At 44.0% G+C, this 24,667-nt stretch overlaps 1 protein-coding gene across 1 annotated transcript in view; it reads right to left on the bottom strand.

Annotated features, from left to right (window-relative positions):
- The window catches only part of LOC122787868 (histone-lysine N-methyltransferase, H3 lysine-79 specific-like), a 2,114,473-nt gene that overhangs the window by 513,787 nt on the left and 1,576,019 nt on the right, over nucleotides 1-24,667 (bottom strand). The window contains exon 24 of the mRNA XM_044054784.1: nucleotides 13,708-13,834. Within this exon, the coding sequence (XP_043910719.1) occupies nucleotides 13,708-13,834 (127 nt within the window). The remainder of the gene's footprint in view (nucleotides 1-13,707; nucleotides 13,835-24,667) is intronic.

Here is a 24,667-nt window from a genome sequence, read left to right as displayed (position 1 = left end):
TCCTTTTTGGCCTTGCGGAACTTCCTGAATGGTTCATTGACTCCATAGGTCTAGACGTACCTCTGGAAAGGAGGGTAGTTGTTCCTTTGGTGGTAGGGGAGTGCCCCTGAAAGAAGACAGGGAGTCCCATACCAGAAAGTGTCCTTTCTGAATGATGGATAGAATCCAAGAGTCTTGAGTTAGGCTTTCCCAGACTGGTAGAGCCAGAGAGAGGCTCTGGGAAAGTGGAATGTGAGTGGGGCAAGTAGGCCAGTCAGAGAGAACCAGGCTTGTCTGGAAAGGGCCACCTCTGAACCAGAGTTGCAAGGGCAGTCCTGGACTGCTGATGCCTCCTACCATCCTTTTTAGCTTTAGATGGAGGAGAGCAGGAGTGCCTACATACCAAAGCAGTCTTTGCTCAGTAATTTCTCTGGAATTTAGGCAATGGAGAGACAAAAATGTGTTTTAATTCCTGCAGAGATTTAAATAAGCTAGCAGCTGCAGGACCAAATAAAGTGGAATTTCCAAAAGGGCATACATAAGCTTGGATTTAATATCTTCTGGTAATAGCAGGAGTCTTAACCAGGAGAATCTTCTTAAGACAGAGCCAGAAGCAGCCACCACAGCACAGGCCTCTGCAGCACCACAGCTGCATTTGATGGAATGCGGACTACTTGTGAGGAAGCTCCCAGGAAGGATGCAGCCAAAGTCTTATTGTCTGAGTCAGGTAAACTGGAAATGACCTGGGAGAGGTGGTCTGGGGCAAATTTGGTCATGTGTGTCTGGTAATTAATGGTTCTAAATGTCAAAGTGGCCGAAGTTTACACAGTTTTGCCTAGTCTTTCCAGGTTCCTGCTGTCCTTATCTGAAGGAAGGAAAGAGGCTGAAGGCACTGAGAGGTGAAAGTCAGTAATCGGATGGTTTGTTTGAAGCCACTGAAATCACTGATGGATCTGCTGAAGGACATTTAAAGAAGAACTTACAGTCTTCGGGGATTTTGTAAAATCGGTTAAGCTTATTAGGAGCAGGAAGCTGGGGAGAGTCATGGGCCTTGGCAGTCAAGGCAAAGGCATCCAGAAAAGCAGATAACATAGGAGGAATGGATGGAGGACTGAGTGATTCAACTTGCAGAAGGTCGTAGTAGCTTTTTTGTACTTCATATACCCAAGTGCTATCCCATTTGAAATGTTCTCTCATTTTAACTATGGTCTCACCAAAGGAGAGTTCTTCCATATGTGAGTCAGTTCCATTGGAATCCTCCTCTGGGAAGCATAATCCAGAGAGGAGGGGATCTCTGGGGAGTAGGCCAGAGATTCATCTTCATCTGAGGAAACCTCTTCTCCGAGTGAGGAGGATCCTACCTGAAGGTGGTGCTTTAATCAGAAATGGCCAGGGAATACTTAGAACCGGCAAAGCCTTCTCTGAGGTTTTTGGCACTGAAAAAGGTTGACTCCAAGACATTAGAGTCAAAGCCAGAACCCAGGAAGGACAAAAGCTGAGGGACCTTCAGACCCAGGAAACCCAAATGAGTCATCCCCAAGGTGGAAGCAGGAGATGACCTCTTGCACTCTTGATGGGAGTGCCTTGAATCTCACATCCAGAGCTTCTCAGATCCGGTCTTGGGATCCAGGGGAGAAGCCTTAGATCCAATAGAAGAGCTAGATGGCAAAAGATCCTTAAGAAGGAGCTTAGCACTGCAGTTGTTCAAGGCCTGAGAGCTGAAGATCTCACAAATAGAACACCTGGAGTCTAAGTGCTCTGGGACCAAGCAATAGACAAACACACACAAGGTGAGCATTTGACAGGGCAATTTGTGCCCACAAGAAATGCATTTCTTAAACCCCTTGTCAATGTCCCTAAAACAAAACATACGCACACACACATACACTAGAAACTAAACTCTATCAAGGAGAAAAAGGATGTGAAGGGATACAGAGAAAAGGTCGAGCTACCTAATCTTAGTGAAAAAACTACCACACACGACCTAATTACCAAAAACACACACACACACACACACACACACACACACACACACACACACACACACACACACACACACACACACCTAGCATTATACAAAAAGGGAGTAAATGAAAGTGAAATCTTGCCACTCCTAGCAAAAAAATTCAGAGGAAAACCCCCAAAAAAGCACATAGCTAAGGACCAAGCTGCAGACCATGAATTTGTGGCAAACTAGATCCTCTAAAACAATCAGAACAGGAGGAAAGGGTGTAGTTTCTGGAAAATCCTTCTGTTGCAACTCATAATACTTTCTGAGGAACTGAGAAACCTCAATGTTCTCCCACTGAATCCATCCTGCCTCGGGTGTGCGTGTTTGTGTCTGTCTCCAGAAGTGTCGTGAGAGGACCCCTGAAATTTCTGGAACCACAATTTCTTTCCCCCTTCTGGTCCTTCAGAAAGATCCCCATGGGGGAGATGGTGGACTGGGAGATTTCCTTGGTCAAATCCCTCGGAAATGTAGTGATGTGTGACAAGTAGTTCAGCACCCTCAAAGTGAAGGTACATAAAGTCTATGTCTACTTCCCAAACCTGTACACTGCACCAGGACTCCCCTGTTAGGGAGCTGGACAGAAGTACTTTCCTCTGCAAGTTTTTTCTTGGTGGCCGTTGCCACTACTATAGAATCCATGCCAGGCCCCTTACAAATCTGTCAATCTTTCAGGAAGATCAAGTACTTCTTTGGCTTACGTGGATCTGGTTTAGCCATGTCTGGCTACTTCCAAGGCCGCTTGGAGAGGAGGTCTCTCTCATCTGCAAGAGGAAACACCCAAGAGTAGTTAAGCTGGACCTGAAGGCCTAGAGGAATGCGGACTCCTCTTGGGAGGGGGCTTTAGTGGACCATTCACCTTTCTAAGTACAAGAATTTCTCCTAATGAGACATCCTCAAGGGAATCTGGGGATCTCTCCACATCATCTAAATCTGTGTCCTCTGTGAGAAACTCCTGGGAGGAATCTATGTGCCTCCTTTTACACATACTCTTCCAAGGTGCTTCCCCAGTGAAGGTCTCCTGGGGGGGTCTAATATGGAGGATGCCTTTGAGGAACTGTTTGGCCTCAAATCTGGAAGGCACAGGAGGTGAAAGGGGCAGAAATGCAGAGATAGTTGACAAATGTGCTTTAATTGAGGAGTAAGCTAAGCTAGCATTGAGCAATTCACAGATATGAAAGAACCAAAGGGAGATCCACCGTAAGAGGGTCCAGGTTTCTAGCAAGACACCAAACAGAAAATATCTTCCATTTTATAAGATAAGATTTCCTCATACTGGGTTTCCTGGCCTCCTGCAGGACTTGAAGCACGTCCTCAGAGGAAAAGGTGTCTAAAGGGTATCAGGACACTATCACCCACAGGGTGAGCTGAAGAGTTTCCAGGTGTCTGTGGATGAGGGAGCCTTGTTCTGTGTGAGTAAGCCCACTCTGTGAGGTAACTTGTGATGACTGCCCTTGGCTAGATGCAGAAGAAGGGGAAACCAGTGCTGTCTTGGCCAGTAGGAGTCACCAGCAAGATTTTTGGTCTGTCCTGTTGAATTTTCAGCAGGACTTTCAGAGTGAGTGGTAGGGAAGGGAATGCATAAAGAAACTTCCCTTTCACGAAATTGATAGGGCATCCAATTTCCATGCCTGAGGATGTGGTTGTCTGGCACAAAATGTTGGAAGTTATTTGTTCAGAGGGGAGGCAAACAAATCTATTTGAGGACAACCCACCCCACTGGTGGACTATGCCCAGGAACACATCCTTGTGAAGCATCCATTCATGGGCCTGTGTTGTGGAAATGCTCAGTGCGTCTGGCACAGAGTTCTGATTAGAAGGTATATAGACCGCCTGTAGAGAAATCTGAAGTTGGCATGCTAGTTCCCAAACTTTTAAGGCTAATCTGCCTAGGAGGCAGGATCTTGTCCCCTCTGCTTGTTTACATACCACAGAACAGTCATATTGTTTGTGCAGATCAGATTCACAGCCGTCTTGGCCTCAGCAGGGGCTGACAGGTTAAGATCAGTGCCTTCATCCATTTTACATTTATGTGGTCCTTTCTCTGAGAGTGGGTCCACTGTCCTTGAACGGTGTGTCAGCCCAGGGCTGCCCACCAACATGTATCCAAAGCATCTGTTTACAGGTCCTGAACTGGAGGCAATAGGTGAATGGGGAGTCCTGGATTTATGGACAGTTGCTGTATCCACCACTGGAGCTCCTTCTTGAGACAAGGTAACAGTTGGATAGGAAATTCCAGTGGGTGGGCATGTGAGTCCACACGGATTTCAGGAGCCATTGGAATTCCCTCATGTGAAGCCATGCCAAGGGTAGTATAGGGATGGTGGAGGCCATCAGTCCTAGGATTCTGAGAAATTGTTTGCTGACAAATGGTTTAGGGGAAGGGTCTCTGAGAAGGTTTGACAGAGTTCCTGAGCCTTCTGGGGTGGGAAAGACACTATCATTAGTCTGTTTGGAATTTGCACCCTAGAAAAGTATGGGACGAGAATAGATTTGCTGGAAGTTGATGGTAAATCCTAGGTATTGCATGATGGCCATGGATGAGTGGAGGTTGCTCCACAGTTCCTCTGGGGTTTTGGCCTGGAACAGGAGATCGTCCGGGTAAGGGAAGATCTGAATGCCTTGGGAGTCTGCAGAAAGCAAACTATGGAGCTAAACATTTTGTGAAGACTCTTGGGGCTGTAGAAAAATCAAAAGGCAAGGCAGAGAACTGAAAGTGCCAGTATCCCGCAGAGAAACGTAGAGATTTCATGAATTTGGAATGAATGGGGATATGCAGATAGGCATCCTTGATGTCTACGGATACCAAGAAGGTGTGTGGAAGGATCAGAGGGAAGAGGGTCTGAAGAGTTAGCATTCTGAAGGAAGGTGTTGAGAAAAGAAAGGACTAGGATAGGTCTCCACGGCCCTTCCTTTCTGGGAAACAGAAACATGCGAGAATAAAAGCCTGTTCCTTTTTGGGTGGTGGGCACAGGTTGTACTGTGCCCTGTTCTAGCAGGTTTTGCAATACCTGGTGGAAAAGAGGTTTCTGGTCTGGTGGAGGTTCAGGGATACCTCTGAAGGTAGGCAAAGTGTGCCAAACCGTAAAGTATCCACGTTTCATGATGCTCAGGACCCAATCATCTTGATTTATGGATTCCCAGGCGGGAAGGGATAGGGGTAGGTGTAGAGGGGGTGTGTGTGTTGTAAGATAGTCCTGAGAAGTCAGGAGGAAGAGCCTGCCATCAGGAAAAGGCTGCTTAGCCACATGAGAAGCAGCATAAGATGCTGAGAAGTGATGTGGTTCACTGCTGCCCTTGGAGGGCTTGGGTTGGACTCTGGGATTGCCTGTGGACAAAGACCTGTTTCTCAGGACAGTTCCTGTGAAATTTAGGAACTGAAGAGACCAGAATATGAACTCCTTGCTCTTTTCTTGGAGGGACTTGAAAAATTCAGCAGATAGTTTACCAAATAAGGCGGAACTGTCAAGGAGAGCATCCATGAGCTTCGCCTTGATGTCCTCAGGGAGGGGTTAAAGCCTCAACCAGGCAAATCTACTTAATGCAGAGAATGAAGCTGCAGCTCTTGAGGTACCCTCAACTGCATTGCAGCTGCATTTGGTAGAGTGTCTTGCCACCTGAGAGGATGCAGCAATAAGGGAAGATGCTAAGGCTTTACACTCAGAGTCTGGTATGTCAGACACTATCTTGGACAACTGAGACATGAGTTCCATGGAATACTTAGTCATGTGGGTCTGGTAATTCAAAGCCCTGAAGGCTAAAGTTGCTGAAGTGTAAATTTTCTTTCACAACTTCTCGAGTTGCCTACTGTTCTTGTCCAAGGGGAAAAGAGAAGTGGAAGGAAGGGATCTCCAGGCCATATCAGAGGCTAGAGATGACAGAGGGATCTGCCACAGGGGCTTTAAAAAGGAAATTACAGTCCTGAGACACTTTATATCTCTCTGGTTTCTTAGTGGCCAGAGGCTGCAAGTCAGGGTGTAGGAATGTGGAGGCGAAGGCATCCAGAAAGGCAGGGACAACCGGTGGGACAGCTGAAGGACTAGGGGTCTACACATGGAGGAGGTTGCATCTCTTCTGGATCTCAGACATTTGAGAGCTGTCCCATTTAAAGTGGTGTCTCATTTTTGAGATGGTTTCACCAAAAGAATCTCCTCCAAATGGGAGTCCGTCCCATTGGAGTTCTACTCTGGAGAAGCATAGTCCAAGGTGGAAGGGATTTGAGAGGAGCTAGCTAAAGAATTATTGTCCTCATCAGAGGAAGACTCTTTCTGTGAAGTAGCTTGTGCTTTGAACCTTTTCTGGGGGGAGGTAGGCCAGGAGAAAGGAGAGGGAGGGGAACCGGAGGTAAGCCTCAAGGCCATGAATGCCTTGAACAAACCCTGGGCAAATTTTGCCACTCTTTCTGAGGGTCTGATGGAGGTGAGTAATGTTTGGTTTTCTGCTTTTTATTTGCAGGAGTGTCCATCCGATTTAAAGGAGGACCGGAGGTAGGTCTATGCTCTAGCAAATCCGATTCAACATCTTCCCTCACTACAGTCTGAGTAATTTCTCCATCGCCTTCTGACACGATAAGCCTTGGCTCCCCCTGGACATCGAGACCCGATGTCTGAGAGGCCTTTCTAGACATGCTGGCAACTGGTTCTACGGTGGCCTGTAAAACTGGCACAGCCTGTGGATCCAGATGTGAAACCAAGGGCATCTATGGGCTATCAATTGCCTTGGGAGAGACGTCCTCAGAGAGAGGCATAGCTTCTGCTTTGGACCTCGGTCTTTTGGCCTTCCGCTTAGTAGGCTCGGTCATCAGGTCCGAGGAAACCTCCATCACTCTTTTAGCTAAAATTTTCAGACTGTTCTCTAAACAGATATTGAGGAATGAAAGTCAGCTACTAACAGTTTTAGGCAGGAATGACAGACAAATCAAACAGTTTTTATTGTCAGGGTGGGGTCTGAGACAAAAAAGATACTGTGAGTGGCGGGAGTGGCTGTCCTTGTGTGGACTCTGCCTTCCATACTCACACTTCCCCTTCTTGGACGACATTAACTCTCAGCCAAGGAAAAACAGTAGCAAAAGACAAAATGGTTCCACAATGTGGCACTTATCTTTATTGAAGAAAAGGATTCTGGCAGCAGAGCGACGTCTGGGACTGGCGATCTGACTGGTGGCAAAGAAGTTCTGAGGATGGTGTGTGCATAAGTCACTTTTATAGCTTACGTCCAACAGCAGCCTACTTGGGACGTATCGTGCACTTCACGGCAGTAAAATACTTTTATATACTGGTCGACATCTGGTCACCTGGGCAGGCAATTCATCCATCACGTAAAGAATGCTGCAATAGATGAATAGAAGGACATTATTTTTATTAAAAGTAGAAAAAGAAAGTTAGAAATTTTGGGTTATCTCTTGAATCAATTTCCCTCTTTAATTAAATCCCTCTAAGTACCGCTACAGCTGTGGGGCCAAACAGAAAATCCTTGCCAAGAGGAGAATTTAAAGTGTTACTTTTAACATTCTCTTGTAGGTTTTGGAAATGTAACCAAGCAAATCTTCTCATAAAGTACAGTTGTGTACACTTACCATAAATGTAGATGTTCGAGTGTATTCACTGTTGCAGTCATTACATTTGGGTAATCCTGCTGGCAGGTTGCCCTCAGTTGGCCTGAATTCCAAAGTCTTGGGTCCTGCGTCGGCTGCTGTCACCCCTTCCCTGACGTCAGGGGTATAAAAGAAGCGGCAGATGCCATTTTCTTCAGTTTTCCTTGCCCCAGATGACAGGTGCCCCATTAAAGGGTAGGCAATATATATATATATATATATATATATATATATATATATATAAAAATACATGCACCAATATAAACTTTACCTTCATCTACAAGCAAATACATCACATAGGTTGTATAAATCAGAGAAGGAAAGATAAGTTCCAGCAGAAAAAAGGGGGATGGCGGGTGGGTAACCTGGACTGCAGGAGGCAGGGTGAGTTTTTCCAAGACATAGTTGAGGTCCCATGCAGGCATTGGTGATCTCCTTGGAGGCCTTACATTTTTGGCTCCTCTGAGGTACTGCTTTAATAAAGGATGACAAAAGATTGGTGGCTCTGTATTGTAATGAGTCGAAATGGCAAAGGCATGAATTTTAATGGATGAAAAAGACAGGCCTTTGTTCAGCATCTCAGTTAAGTATTGCAAAATCTGAGGAATATTTGGTACAGCTGTATCAGTTCCTTGTGCCTGATTCCAAGCACAGAATCTCTTCCATTTTCCAGCATAAGATCTTCTAGTACCAGGCCTTCTGGCTTCCAAAATGACATCCATCACAGCTTTACTGAGAGGTGTGTTTTGTATGATTACATTATCCGCCATGCTGCCAGGTTTAAAGTCCTGAGTTGGCTGTGCAGGATCTGACTGTTTTGCTGGGATAGTAGATGGGATGTTTGAGGTAAAGTCCAAGCTGGGCATTGAGACAAGTTCCTTAGGATTGGATACCAGTACTGGCGGGGCCAGTCTGGGGCAATCAGTATCATCTTTGGCTTCTTCTGTCTGACCTTTAGGAGTACCTTGGGGAGGAGAGGCAGTGGAGGAAAGGCAGGGCGTCCACTTTCCATGCTTGTCTGTGATAAGTCATTGTGCAGAATCTTTTTAGTTGGTAGTTGTGAGGGGAGGCAAATAGATCTATGTCCCGGCATCCCCATTTCCTTGTTATCATGCTGAAGACTTGTGGATCCAGCTGCCACTCGTGGGGATCCATGAGGTTTCTGTTTAGCTCATCTGCCAGAGTATTTTCCTTTCCTGGCAGGAATTGTGCTTGCATATGTACTTGGTAAGTCAATGCTGTGTCCCACAAGGTCATGGCTAGTCTGCAAAGGGGGTAAGAACGTGTGCCCCTGCTTATTTATATACCACATGACCGTGGTGTTGTCTGTCTTTATCAGTAGTTGTCCTGGATGAAGTAGGTTCTTGAAGGCTGTCAGGGCATTTTGAACAGCTAGCATCTCTTTTTGATTGATATGTAGATGCATTTGGTTTGAGGACCATGTGCCCTGAATGCATCTTCCTGCCATGTGGGCCCCCCAGGCATAATCTGATGCATCCGTTGTTAGTGTCTGCCAGACTGCGAGTAATGTGAATGGCTGTCCCTTGTTCTGGTGACAAGCCTTCGCCCACCATCGAAACTCCTGTTGCAGGCAGGGAATGAGAGTAATCATTGTTTCCAGGCTGTGGCAGTGTTGAGTCCAAACATTTTTTAGATATCATTGAAGTTTCCTCATATGCAGTCTTGCATATGGAATTAGTAGGATGCAGGATGCCATGAAGCCCAAAGCCTGCAGAATTTTTCTTGCAGATAACTGTGCCTTTGTTGCCAACATTTTGAAATAGGTAGTCAGTTGCCTTTGTATGGCGTGAGATAAGCCATCTGGGCAGTTGTATTTAAGCTTGCACCCAGGAATATTATCTCTTGAGAGGGTACTAGTTTTGATTTCTTTTTGTTGACTGTGTACCCTAGGCATGTTAGAAGTCTTTTCACAAACGCCAGATGCTGTAGAAGAATGTCCTTGTTCTCTGCTTGAATTAGACAGTCGTCCAAGTAAGGATATATTTGTATTCCTCTTTGTCTGCAGAATGCAATTACTGGTGCCAGGCACTTTGTAAAGACCCTGGGCGCAGTAGATAAGCCAAAGGGCAGTGCAGAGAGAACTGGTAATGCATTCAGCCAGCCTTGAATCTGAGGTATCTTCTGCATATTTGTCTGATTGGGACATGCAGGTATGCCTCTTTTAGGTCTAAAGTCACAAGCCAAGCATTCTTGCCCAGCATGGGCAGAAGCTGCTGCAAAGTCAACATTTTGAATTTTGCTATATCCAGGAATGTGTTTAGAATAGATAGGTCCAGTACTGGTCTCCAGGCCTTGTCCTTTCTGGGTACCAGGAACAGTCTTGAGTAAAATCCTTGTCCCTGCTCTTGCTCTGGTACTTGTTGAATGGCCCCCATGTCCATGAGGGATGAGACTTGTTTTTGTGCCTCTGCCCATTGATTTTTTGGCAGATCTGGACAGCCGTTTGCCTTTGGCAGGGTATGAAAATGGAACTTGTACCCTTGTGACACGATATTTAGAACCCACTTGTCTTGGGTTATAATGTGCCAATTTTGAGAAAAAAAGTGCTAATTTTCCCCCTAAGGGTGCTGCCAGGAGATAAGTGCTTGGTGCAGGCAGGGGGAAGTCATTGGAACTGTTTCCTGTATGGTTGTGATTTGTCTTCTCCAACTTTGGAGGTAGAAGCACCCCATTGCTTTGACCTGTATGAACCTTGTGCCTGGGATCTGCCTCTAGGGCGTCTGGATCTGCCCCTTTGAGGTCTGTCTGACACCGGAAAGGACCAATTTTTTGTGGGCCAGTGCCTACTAAACCTAGGTGGCTGTACTTGTAAAAAATCTTTGACAGTTTGCATAGATTTAGCTTTGTCCTCCATTTTCTTTAACATCTCTTCTGCCTTAACACCAAACAAATTATCATGTTGTAAAGGTGCATCTAATAATTTAACTTTGATATGATCAGGCAGATTTTGTTCCTTTAACCAAGCATGCCTCCTAATTACAGAACCCGTAACTGCGGCCCTGCAGGAGGCCTCCAAAAAATCAAAACCACATTGCAAAGTATGCTTTCCAACTTGTTCAGCTGCATGCAATAAATCCTGCATTTCCTTGTTTTCTGCACATTCAGAGTTTAACAACATTTTCTGTTTAAGCAATGCCATGACAAGTTGCTGATATTTGAGCATATGAAACTGACAGTTTAAGGCCCTTATAGCCAAGGTAGCAGATGTGTAAACCTTTTTTCCCCATCTATCCAGTGCCCTAGAATCTCTGTCAGAAGGGGTAGGGTTTTTTGCTGCAGAAGCCCTAACTCCTTTGGGACCCTGAGAAATAGTTTCTGGGTCTGCAGAAGGGTTTTTAAAAAGGAATTTATGAGAGTCAGGAACCCTGTAATATCCGTCAGGCTTAACAGGAGCTGGAGGTAAGGAGTCAGGGGTAAGACTAGACTCCGAGAACACATCATCTACAATGTCTAACACAGGAGGAATGGCTAGAGGCCTGTGTTGAGGTAGTAAAAGGAAGTCCCTGAGCCTCTTTTTAGATTCTGAAAAATCTTGGCTCTCCCAGTGAAAATGCTCCCTCATGGTATGCAAGGTTTCCCCAAAAGAATAGTCCTCTGGAGGAAAAGCTGAAGGTATAGATTCTTCAGCATCAGAATCCTCATAGGGAGGAAAAGAATATTCCTGATCAGAAGAAAAATCAGAAGAAACAGAAACCTGATCTGAAGAGTCATAGTCAGTCTCTTGCCTAGGCCTCTTATTAGGGGGGGGATGGGAACCCCTGATCAAGGTAATCAAGTCTTCGGCCATTTTGAGCATCTGTTTTTTGGGCATAGAGGCCTGCCCACGTGGCTCTTGAGTTTGTTTCTTTGCTTTAGAAGGTGCTTTAGTCTCTGCCTTTGAAGCTGAAGTCGGTTTAATGTAAAGATGTTTAGGTCTGAAAACACCCTCAGAAGCCGATGCCTGCTCAGCGGCTCTGGACCCATCTGAGGCAATAGTATCAGAGACTCCAATACCTTGAGTTTCAGCGGCATGGCCGACTCCACGTGACAGTCGGTAGCGGCCTGCAACTCTAAAGTAGCAGGCATCAGGGGCTGCGAAAGCGCCTCACTGAGAACCGGCGACTGGCTTAGGAGAAGCTTCGTCATCGGTTTTGGACCTTGGTTGTTTATCTCTCTCTTTTTCTTTGCATTTTTTGTGAACTCCGGTCGTCGGATAGCTATCCGACGACATTTCTGGATAATTTAACCAGCATCCAAAAGAGTTTACAGCAAAATCATACCGATGCTTAATAGTGCGTTGGTTAAATCTAGCACAAAACCGACAACCAGAAACGTGATCAGGGCCTAGGCAAAGAATACAGTAAGAATGAAAGTCCTTATGAGGTATTTGCTTCCCACAAGAAATACAATTATTTACTTTTTCTGACATCGGTCTGGAGCAAGAAAAAATTTCCCCAACGGGGTACTTAGCTTTATTGAAGACTTCGGATCTGAAATTCGAACACGAAAATCTCAGGAGTCGGCTGACCGGCACTTGCGAACTGCTTCTGCTTCGGGCACCGCACGACAAGAAAGACTGAAGAAAATGGCGTTGGCCGCTTCTTTTATACCCCTGACGACCTATCGTCAGGGAAGGGGCAACAGCAACCGACGCAGGACCCAAGACTTTGGAATTCAGGCCGACTGAGGGCAACCTGCCAGCAGGATTACCCAAATGTAATGACTGCAACAGTGAAACACGAAGAACATCAGACCTCATAGCAGAAGCTCTAGAGACAGCATCAGCAGAATCATAAGAACACTTTAAAGAATGTTTGATTACACAAGAAGCAGATAAAATTAAGGCAAGTCAATGAATTCTTCACCTCAGAAGTGCTAAGTTTAACAACTAACTTTTTTCATATTCTCACAGAAAATCAGTAAAAAAAATTAACATTTTGCCCTGGCAGTTCAGAATTCTGAAAGTTAAAGTTGCAGAAATCTATCAAACGTTTTTCCATCCTTGACAGAGAGAATAGGGTTAGCACTGCCAATCTGTTTAGCAGCAGAAGTTTTAGATAAGGAAATAACTGCAGGGTCTGCTTTCCGATTAGAAAACATATTTATGAGTCTGTGATACTTTGTATAACATATAAGACTTTTCAGGAGCAGGAGGTTGACTTGGTGGAAATCTGAAGATGCACTTTCCTTAGAACGAGAATCACTGGCATGTAGTGAATCACTAAACAACACTCCCTCACTCCATTTCCTGTTCTTCTTACTGAGAATCAGTGCCAGAAAGTCTTCTTTGTCTACAGCAACAAGAACAGGAGAATGAGCATTCTTACTTTTTTCCCTTTTCCTGGGAGACCTCCTGGAAAAAGACCTATGCAGTAAACCTTCACCCAATCCTCTCCCCAAGACTGACAGCAGTGGCTCTCCTTTGCCCGGGAAAGACAAACCCACAGCCACAAAGGACATGTTTTAACTCTTGGACCATAGTAGCTTCCCCTAGGAGCTACACCAGAGGCCGAGATACACTTATGAGTGGTCCAATGAACTAACTCTGGCCACATCAGAATCACCCATCTGTGGCAAAGGCAGTGAAGAACCCAGCCTTCCACCCAGAGACTTTCGAACAAATTTCTTTTTGCTGACAGGGAAAGACAGATTAAGAAGACCAGTAATTGCTCCATGTTTGAGCCAAAGAAGAAGCCTGAAAGACAGACAGTGGAGCCTGTAAGAGTCGGTAAATTTCCTGACAGAAACAATGAATTTGACGAAAAAAAATTAAACAACATTCTCCAAAAGCACAACATCCAACCGCTAACACATTAAATCTACATAAATAAGTAGAAAAACAGAAAGAAAAAAACTGATTTTTTACACAATTTCCTCACAAAGCTAGGGAGAGTAGAAGGTGCCTTGAACCTTTGAAAGCTAGCCAGTGCTAATATCCTGGGCAGGATATAAACCAAACAGCTTAGGCTACTGCAGCAGTGATCTAATGTTGAATACTGCATACTTCTCCATTATAACAACCAACAAATAACACAAGAAAGACTAGTACACACTACCATATGAATGTGGAATGCCTTACAGAAGACTGCATACTTTTAGTGGCCACTGTCTATATGATGTTCATTACCTGAGGTAGTTGAAGAATGTGGCTTATTTCCAGCAGCATAGTTTGTATTACTATTCAGATTAGCACCAAATTGTTTTTCAAGCATCGAAGAGTCACGGCTTTGGTTAACCGGACTTGGTGTGTTTCTCTGGAAATTAAAAAAAGTAATTCCATTTAATTCTGACATAGAACTTCTTATCCAGAAAACTTATTTAATGGACCATTTCCAGAATTGTCTCAAATAACATTTTAAAAATAAATTCTAGCATTCAATAATGAAAAATTAAAGATTTTGGAACTAGTATTATTTATCCACACTGTATATGGATTGAGTAGTTCTCTTATGCATGCAAAGTCAGTCATCCCTTGGGTAAGCAACTAACAGATTCTTAAACAGAAATTCAAGAGCTATGCTTGACCTGAAAGCAATGCATTTTTTTAAATGAGTTATTAGACTTCTTTGCATGTTGCAGCATCCCAAATATACCAGTTTGGGGCATAGGAAATAATTCACCCTCTAAAATTATAACGAACAGCTACGGGTCTCTGTTGCCATGTGCCTCAACTTCAAATACCAGTTTTTACAGTACAGAGATTATGTGCCCATTGTAACTGCAAGTCAATCTGATGAGGAATTTAAACATTATGAGTGAAACTGAAAACAATTTCAGTTACTATATTGTTAGCTAACAGAAGACCCCCATTTCCAACAACTATGTGCTGCTGAAAAGTATTTGTCTCTGTGTCGTAAAGTGATGCAGTTTAACCTGATGAGTGGTATGGTCTTGTCAGTAACACTCTAGATATCCTGAGGGAAGTGCTGGTGGTGGGGATCCTGACAGTACAGGCACAGAAGTCATGACAATTACAAATGGCAATGGCGGATACTTTGAGGAATAAATACACACAGCTACCTAATGTAATTGCTCTTTTCTGACACTACTAATGGAAAAGGGTGCTGGCAGCTGCTTAGCATTCTGAGGGTGTTCTTAAAACCCTGTTTCTTGCAAAACTCTCTGGACTCAGAAAATCCAGTCAGTCTTTTCTTTTATTTTAAAACTGCAATTAAGATTTACAGTTTGGTGTACTATAATGTTTGTACATCTTCAGACTTGTTTCATTTCTGAAGGGCATGATGTCTCCACTGAACCTAGCCAAAATGTATTCAAGTCATTTAACCCACACACACACTCCAGCAAACAGCCTTTAGGGAAGTCCCAAATGAAAATTTAGAACAAAAATATTCTACACAATTATGTCACTTGCTCAGTATGTTTTGAATATGTTGTTATGAATTACCTACACATGTGGCCTGACTGATGGCTCTGCTATAAAAATTATACTTCAATTACCTCCGTACCATCATGCACCAACTTCAAAACTTTATTAAAAGCGCACCTAAAAACATGCTGGCTATGCCCTTGCAACTCCCACTCTAATATCATCCACCCCATCCAACTACTACCTTTCTTTCACCTCCACTAACTACCTTGATGATAGCAAGCTCTGATGCTCATAAGCCTAGTACTTATTATACAGCATGAACTTCTCATTGTTACATTTGTTAATGCCTGTTATGTACTTCACAGATAAGATTCTAGTTGTCTACTGATGGACTATGTTCTTCATCTGTAAATATGTTGTAAGTAATTTCTATGTTAAATTGTTAATCACTATGTAATCCAATGTAACTACTGTCTGTTTATTTTACTGTGGAGCTTTTCTCCCCGGGCCTCCGCTGAAAATGGACCCACGTCCAGTCGGACACTCCCGGTCAACAAATTTAAATAAATAAGTAATAAAAATAAATAAATACTTTCATGGAAGAAGCTGCAGACTGAAATGTGAACCAGCTTGACTTTTCACTTTTTCTACCACAGTGTTTGCCTCTTCTGGAAAAGCAGACAGCACAAGCAGCAACTCCAACATGCAGATAATGCAGCCACAATCTCAGGCTGTAAGAAACCAATACACAATTTTGCCAGTTCTGGCTTTTTAGTTCATGCAGAAACATCCTTGGCTGTTTCCATAACATGCAAGTGCCCACATAAGCTGCTAGTAGCTCATGCATAAATTCTGCTACTGTATTGTATTAATACCCCATTTCTGTAAAAATCTGATGCAAAATAGACTGTGCACTGACCAAATGACATTTTCTGGGGTTGTTCAAACCATACCTCTCAAATGTCCAGATTTTCACAGAATGTCCAAATTTTTGCCTCTTATTTTTGGTCTGTTCCTCATAAAGTCTGTGATTTTCTGGCAAATCATTGAAGATTGAAGTGTCAGACATCATATCCTTCAGAAAATACATAATAATGCAAAAATCTGTCATTCTAGCAACTTTCTAAGTTTATAAAGCAATACATAAAACCTGTTCCTACTTTTAGGCCTTTGTCCAGCTTTCTACCACTGAGAGGTTGAGAGGTCTGGTTCAATCTCTTGGTTTGCACTGTACCTTAAGCAGACAGTCCTCTTCTACTGTTTTGCATATCAATACACGGAGTTCTGTTTCACTGCATTACTAGACATCAAAACTAAGTATGCTACATAAGTATGAAACACACCACACACACTAGAAGTTAACTGTGCAGGTCAAAGTGATGCACTTAACTCTGACCTGTTTTCTTTGAAGTTTCTTCCTATCGGTTAACTTCTATAGGAATTTCTACTCCCTAGCAAACTTTCCTCTCCACCTCTCCTACCCTCCCTTTCTATTTAATCATTCTTTCCAATAACCACTTGTACTCTGTGATGCTTTCTTTTAGCTCGTTGTAATGTGGAGTTATTATCACTCATGGTGTCCTGAATCCCACCAGATCAGATAATTTCTGCAGCAAGTAACTGAACTAAATTCACTAATAACTACTGAAAAAAATACTAAAAAGTAAGGAACACTTCATTTCCTGGATAACCTTTTTCATTGCAGCTTAGGTTTCTACCCCTACAAATCACAACTTTAAAGGTAACTAACCCACTCCACCAGTCCTATATTTCTAAGTTCTATTGCACCCTTTTATTTTATTCAAATATGACCTGAATTCCGCAGTCTCCTACATATCAATCCAACATTTTTGTCAATACTGTAGATCCCAGAACTTTGGATTTGCTCCATAAGCTTGGACTTCAAAATTTGCTGCCATTCATCCCAAAGACTGACCACAAATTAATTTCCAGTCCACAGATATGAAGCACTACATAGCCTAAAAAGTCCCACATGATACTCTCTTAGCAGCGATAACAATGTAATACATAATGTCATAAATACAGGGAGAACTTAGCTCTCTTTGTTTAGTCTACCTAACTTCAATACCACACATCACCTTGGATCCTGCACTTCATCTTGTGCTATCCTTGCATATCTTTGTCACTTGTTAGATCTGATCACAAAGCAGTCTTCCTCGAAATAAAATTGAAACCAAAGATCCCTTCCACCCAAATTACATTTCTCTAAGACAACCTAAGAAACTCCTAAGAGATACATCAGTAAGCTTCAAGTCCCCACCAAACCCAGTTAACTCCACTGAATATGCAGAAAAGTACACCACCACACTACAGCAGCATATAAATAACTGTAGTTGTACCCTGTAAGAACAAGTGCAAGGCATACCCCAGAAACAAACTTGTATGGTGGAACCATACTACAACAAGCCTTATAATAAAAGGAAGAGAATTTTGACCAGAAGTAAAATGAGTAACCATTCCGGTAGCATAAATGGATAAAGCCCTAACTATGGACCAGTTGAGAAGGGTTCAGTTAGTAACTCAGGTGACAGAGAGCAACAAGGAGCGAGTTTGTCACTTCCACTCCCTTTGGAAAGGAGTGCTTCAAAGAGGGGAGTTACCCTCAAACTTGAGCAGTGAGCATGGGAGGCGAGGGCCTGGCATTTAAAGGAAAAATAAAACACACAAGGAAAGAAGTGGAGATGACTGGGCCTCCAGGATGCCCTTAGGATCCATGGCCAGCCCCAGCAATACTGGAGTAAGTCTAGTTAAGTCTGATGAGGGAAGTAGAAGACAAGCTGGTAGACCGGGTGTGAACAAGGAGCACTGATGGCCAGGTCAGTAAAATTAAGTACCAAGGGGGACCCACCCACACACACAAAAACAGCAAGAAGTGTAATTCCCAGCATGATAAAGCCCTCATCAGTGAAATAAACAGAAAAGCAAAGATTGAGGCTAAAATAGCTACCCAAGCCAAAGACAATCACAATGCTTTTTTTATAGTTATGTTTGTAATTTAAGAAACACGATGTAGCAATGCACTGAGAAGATTGTGATGTTACCCATACTGATGTTGAAGATATAGTGAACGTAATGGCTGCTAAATTCAGCTCTAATGTTACCCCTCTCCACAGTGTCTGTCCGACATAACATACCTGAAACCAGGTTGTCTTCACCTATCACACAAGACCAAGTCCTAAAAATGAGATCAAAAGCTAAAAATACTGCATTGATAGGACCTGACAATATCCCTGCTGCATCTTAAATAGTATGAAGCAAGATTTAGCCAACCTCTAACAATACTGTTTAATCTCAGCCTCCATACGGTTTTGTACCACTAATAAAACACTTTGGTGACGACCACACACAAAGACCCACAAACCAATGGTACAATCAATTTATTTACTGCTTTTGTCTTACATTACAAGGCTGACTAGAGTTTTCTTTTTAACACCTCTCATACGATCTAAGACCCTACATTTTAAATTTATTACTCTCACCAATGCAAACAAGTCACATGAACATTTAAAGCATATACTACCATGTTGTTATATCAAACATTTAACCATTAGTGGACAAAAATAAGGTGTACTGAAAGGTAACAACAAATATTTCTTATTCTGGTAATGTGTGACTTTACAATGACTTTACCATGAATCCAAATTTCTATCTCAGAATGTTAACAATAACATTTGGCATTTTGCTTTATTCATAACAGAGTAGTGACCATATAAAGTAACATTCTAGTAAGAACACCAACAACCACTGGCTTATCAGTCAGACACTCCACCTTTGTGTAAAGGAATGACAGTGGCTGTCCTCCACTCAGCTGGGACGAAGCCGGTACTCAGGCTTTGGTTGAATAGGGTGCCTAATAGTGCTGCAAGTTCCTGCCTGAGATCATGTAGGATGCAGCCTGGTATGTTATCAGGTCTCATGGAGGCTGTATTTTTTGCCTTTGAGAGAGCAGTGATGACCTGTTCCCTAGACATAGGGGGAAGCGGACAGGTACTGGGGATGTCCTGATTTACTGATGGGGCGGACAGAACAGTGAGGTTTTTGCTGAATCTGTCAGCCAGCAAGTTTGCTATACCTACAGCATTTGTATATGTGGTGTCCTTGACCACCAGTTCTGAACAGATCTGGGTGCTTCCTTTGAAGTTGCATGCATACGTGAAGAAGGCCTTATGATTGTCTCTAGTAGATGTGACCAATTTGGACTCGAAGTTTGCTTTGGAGGATTTCACTTGTGCAGACTATTCAAATACTTACTTATTTTCCCTTCAAAGCTCAACAGCTGTTGCTTGTTTAATCAGTAAGCTCTCCTCCCTGTAATCATTTAACTTTTCCCAATCCTTCTAAATAATCTGTGATGCTCTTCTTCTCATTTCCACTACAATTTTAAAGTCCCTCTTCTCTTACTCCAGACAATAGCTATTCCCCTCTGGAACAGTTATACTTCCAGCCACCATCTCTAAACAAACAAAAAAACTGCTGAAAACATATTACTCGTAAAACTCTTTTAAACTCCTTGAATGAAGTATTAGGGAGAATATAAACACTTCTTAAAGTAAATCTCTTTCCCTGACCATATCCCCTCCCTCTCACATATCATTCATTGCCATGTTTTTTTTATTTTCTATCAGAAATAGATCCCCCTCCTCCTACAAAAAAAAAAATCCTTTGTTACTGATACTTTGCCAAATATCCATACTGGAATCCTATTTTTGTCAAACACCTAGGTTTCTTTCCATCCAAACAAGTCTCATTCAACATGGCAATTTACAGTATTTCTTAATATAATTCAAAACTTCCTGCTTTTTCTTTCTATTCCTGTAATTCCATTTACATCCCATGTTAAAACTAATAATGCAACCATTCTGATATTTCAGTGTTACAGTCACTTACAATTCATACACTTTTGATATATACTCTCTACCTGCTAGTATCTTATACATTGTCTTGTAATACTTGACTAACAAAACTTTTACACTGTTGTAATTTCACACCTTTGGGCTGATGGTACATCCTTCCAAACAGTTCAATTCCTTATACCCTACCCTTTGCCCATTTTAACACACACACATTTGCAAGAATATAAATTTACCCCTCCAAAAAGCAGCTACTGTTCCCAAATCAGTGTGGCTACATACACAAACGTTTCCATCCTAAAACTAAAGTGCATGTTATTGCCTATGTTAGCATACTGATACATTACTTGCTTCAAACTTTGTTCATTCTCCTCCCAAGTGTGGAAACAAGACGTTATGTACTCACCATAACGTTCGATGTATGTAGTCCATCTTGCCTCACATTCTTACCCGTGGGTTCGGAGCCGAATGTCGGCTCTGATTCGGCCATACTTTTTAGCTCGAAGTCTTTCTATTGGCTGGGCTAAGATGGTATCCTATGCTGAACTGCTCTCTATCCCCAAATCTAGTTTTCTGCGAGCACCAGCACTCATTCTCCATGCATAACACCACCCAAGGAAAGGAAAAACAAACCAAGAATGAAGGGAGCTCTGAAACCAGACCTAACCTCCAGATCCTCCAGGATGGGGGAAGGAGGGGGGGTAAGTATGAATGTGAGGCGAGATGGACTACATACATCGAACATTATGGCGAGTACATAACTTCTTGATGTTATATAGTCCAATCTCGCCTACATTCTTACCCGTGGGACAGTGTCCCCAGCACCTAAATCCTGGGAGGCCCAGTGGAAAATACTCCTGAGCACTGTGGAACCAAAGGAAGACTTGCCCCTAGATACCACATCTAACTTGTAATGAGTAACAAAGGTGTGAGGAGATGCCCAAGTAGCCGCAGCACAAATATCATCCAGAGACAATCTGGCCTGAAAAGCTGTAGATGTAGATACAGACCGAGTAGAGTGAGCCTTCACCCGGAATGGTAAATCTTTTCCCCCTGAAGTATAAATGAAAGAAACACAACTCGAAATCCACCTGGACAATGTGACTTTGGAAACAGGAGATCCAATTCTATTTTCTGAAAATGAAACAAACAACTGATCAGATTTTCTGAGGTCTTTCGTTCTGTGCAAATAAAAACGTAATTGTCTGTGCACATCCAATTGATGAAATCTGAATTCTGCCTTGTTTGAGAACTGAGGAAAAAACATTGGCAATTCAATAGATTGGTTAAGGTTACTGACTGATGCTACTTTGGGAAGAAAGGAGGGATTTGGTCGGAGAGAAAGCCTATCCTTATGAAAAATCAAATAAGGGGGTTTGATTGATAAAGCTTGAAGCTCCAAAACGCGTCTGGATGATGTGATGGCTACCAAAAAGGCAGTCTTTCAAGTTAAGAATTTTAAATCTTAAGTAGCTGCAGGCTCAAAGGGGGGTGAAGTAAGACCCTGTAGAACAAAGTTTAAGTCCCAAGGCATAACAGGTTCCAATACCGGAGGACAAAGTAACAAAGTGCCCTTCAGGAAAGCCTTACAGAGTCTATGTGTCATCAGACTAGGTTCGTCTGCAATATGAAAGGTAGAAATCGCCGCCAATTGGACTTTAATGGTTGCGGCCGCTGAACCCTGGGTTAAAGAGCATAGACAAGAACTCCAATATAGACGAAATTGGAGCTGTGTAAGGGTCAATCTTTTTGGCAGGCGCCCAGATTGAAAACCTCTTCCATTTGCTGTAATAAATCTTCCTGGTTGAGGGCTTATGAGAGGAAGATAAAATATGAACCATCTCCGGCGAAAATTGATGAAGCCTAACTAATGATGGAAGTGGAGTAGCCAGGCTGTCAACTGGATGGTCCGAAGAGAGGGATGGAGCTGCCCTGACATGTGCGTCAGTAAGTCTGGTTGTGGGTCCAGAATCCAAGGAGCGTCCATGAGATCGGGATGGAGAAAGGGGAACCAAATTTGATGAGGCCAGTGTGGGGCAATGAGAATAATTTTGCTTCCCAAGGATTGTGCTTTCTGAATAACCTTTGACAGCAAGGGGATCGGAGGGAAGGCATATAGTAGACCGGAGGGCCAATCATGGACTAAATTGTCCCTGGGTGACTCCCCCCTGAGGGGGGATCAGTGTGAAGTAGCTGTTGCATTTGGCACTGAGGGGGCTGGCAAAAAGGTCGCAGCAAGGCTGACCCCACCTGCGGAAGATCTGCTCCGCAACTTGACAGTTCAGGGACTACTCATAAGGCATCAGAATAGCTCTGCTTAGCCTGTCTGTGATCACCCTGGACGTCCCCAGACTATGCGTTGCCACCAAAAAACGTTGGGAAGACACTGCCCACTGCCACACTCGCATGGCCTCTCTGCAAAGGGGATAAGACTTGGTTCCTCCCTGCTTGTTCAGATACCACACCACTGACATATTGTCTGACTGGACTGCAATAGTCCTGAGAGGAAGAAAACTCTGAAGTGCTTGCAATGCTAGTAGCACAGCTCTCATCTCCAGGATATTGATATGCAGATGCATCCCGTGCTCTTGCCACGTGCCTTGGACTGTCCTGCCTAGATAATGCCCCCCCACCCCATCTGGGAGGCATCTGTGGTCACCGTGGTAACTGGGGGCACAGGAACGAAGGGCTTTCCCGCATTGAGGTTGTTGGTGCGAAGCCACCAACTGAGATGCTGTTTGCACCTGTCTGTGAGTAGAATAGGGTGAGAAAGTGGAAGACATTGAAGAGACCACTGGGCGAAGAGTAGACACTGAGGAGCTTCATATGTAACCTTGCCAAAGGGACTAACAATCGTAGCAGCCATTGTCCCCAACAATTGGAGGACCCATCTTGCCTTCACTCTTCTCAGAGGGAGTAAGGCGTAAAGCTGTTGTTGTAGGACTCTGATTCTTTCCTGTGGCAGAAACGCCCACATGAGGACGGTGTCTAATTCGGCGCCTATAAAAGTGACACGCTGTGAGGGCAACAAGGCAGATTTTTCCCAGTTCAATGTGATGCCCAACTGTTGACATAGATTGATAGTACTGTCCCTGGTCTGACGTAGTAGATGCCTGGTGGTGGCAATAAGGAGCCAGTCATCCATTTACAGAAACACTTGGAATCCCTGACGTCTCAAGTGAGCAGTCACCACTGCCATGCATTTGGTAAACACCCTGGGGGCTGTGGTGAGACCAAAGGGCAGGGCTCGAAACTGAAAGTGACTGGCTCCCAGCCAGAAGCACAGGTGACATCTGGATGCCCTGTTCATCTTTATGTGGTAGTACGCATCCTTGAGGTCGATGGAGCACATCCCCACTTCTTTTCCCAACAATGGAAGAATAGACTGCAATGTGACCATTCGGAACTTGGACTTTTGCACATGGGTGCTCAATCGGCTGAGATCCAAAATGGGTCTCAGGGCCCCTGTCCTTTTCGGCACCAAAAAGAATTTGGAGTAAATCCGTAATCCGATCAGGTCTGAGGGGACATGTTGGATGGCTCCTTTTTCTAGCAGCTTTGAAACTTCTGAAGCTGCGTAATCCCTTTGACTGGGTGGAACATTGGGGATTTTCTTGATTGGAGGGGGATTTGACGAGAAGGGAATGACATATCCTCCGGAAATTATTCGTAGAACCCATTGGTCCTGGGTGATATCTTGCCAGGCCTCCAGGTATAATGAGATTCAATCCCTGACTGGCTCCGGAAACGCACAGTCGGGCCTCCAATCAGAAGCGGCGGTAGGGAGAACCACAAAAGGAATCGTGATCTCACGAGTTGCGAGGGCCTCCTCTTCCCCTAGGGCAGCGTCTCCTTGAATAACCACCCCCTCCCCTGCCTCTGGAGGGGGGCTCACCTTGTGCACCGGGAAAAAACCTCTGTGATTTTTTTGAACCACATTTTGCCACCCCTCTGGGCCTTGGGATAAGGCCTAGAGGGAAGAGAAAAACGGACTCCTATGGCAGAGTTTTTCCCTCCTGCTCGCACTTAGAGAGAGTGTCTTTCACCTTGGTTACGAACAAAGAGGGACCATCAAACGGGGCATCGGTGAATGAAGACTTGAAGGCCTCCGCGAAATGACAAAGGGCCATCCAGGCCTGCTTCCTAAGAGCAACTCCTGAACTTGCTGCCCTACTCGCTCCCTCAGCTGCATAGGAGATTAGCCTCATGGAGGAGTTTGCAATAGAACCGAGGGTAGACATCTGAGCGTTGACCTTCTGGGCCACCGCCTCAGAAACGTTACCCGTGAGAGTATCTCCAAGCTCTTTCAGGAGATCTCTCTGGAGCAGTGTAAAGTGTGATAAGTAATTCAGTGACCGTAAGGTAAAGGTCGCTGAAGAAAACGTATGCTTCCCGTACCGGTCCATAGTCCTAGACTCCTTGTTAGGGGGATGGACGGTGGAAGAAGTCTCAGCTAATTCCTTCTGGGTGGCAGCTGCCACCACCATGGCATCCACAGGGATTCCCTTGGACAGAAATTCCTTATCAAGAGGAGCAGACAAAAATTTATTGGGTCTCCTGGGGACTGGTTCCACAGAGTCAGGGGTTTCCCACACCCTTCGACAAACCAAATCCAGAAGCTCGAAGGGTGGAGATACCTAGGAGGCGGAGGGCTGAGCACCAAAGGCCTTCAGGAAGACAGACTCCTCCTCGGAGGGGGCTTTGGATGGCCAGTCACCTCTTTAGGAGGTCAGAGAAAGAAACATCCTCAGAGGATGACTTGGGGGACCCCTCTGATTCCTCGAGGTCGGTGTCTGATGTGAGAGACTCATCCTGGGAATCTATGTGTTTCCTCTTACATGTTTTCTTTCTGGGTGGCTCCTCAGGCAAAAACTCTGAGGGGCCCT

This window comes from Protopterus annectens, chromosome 13.part0, assembly GCF_019279795.1.
Source record: "Protopterus annectens isolate FY-2018-M chromosome 13.part0, PAN1.0, whole genome shotgun sequence".
In the NCBI taxonomy this organism is placed as follows: Eukaryota; Metazoa; Chordata; order Ceratodontiformes; family Protopteridae; genus Protopterus; species Protopterus annectens.
The sequence above is the reverse complement of the archived record's forward strand: the minus strand, read 5'-3'. Positions and strand labels throughout refer to the sequence as shown.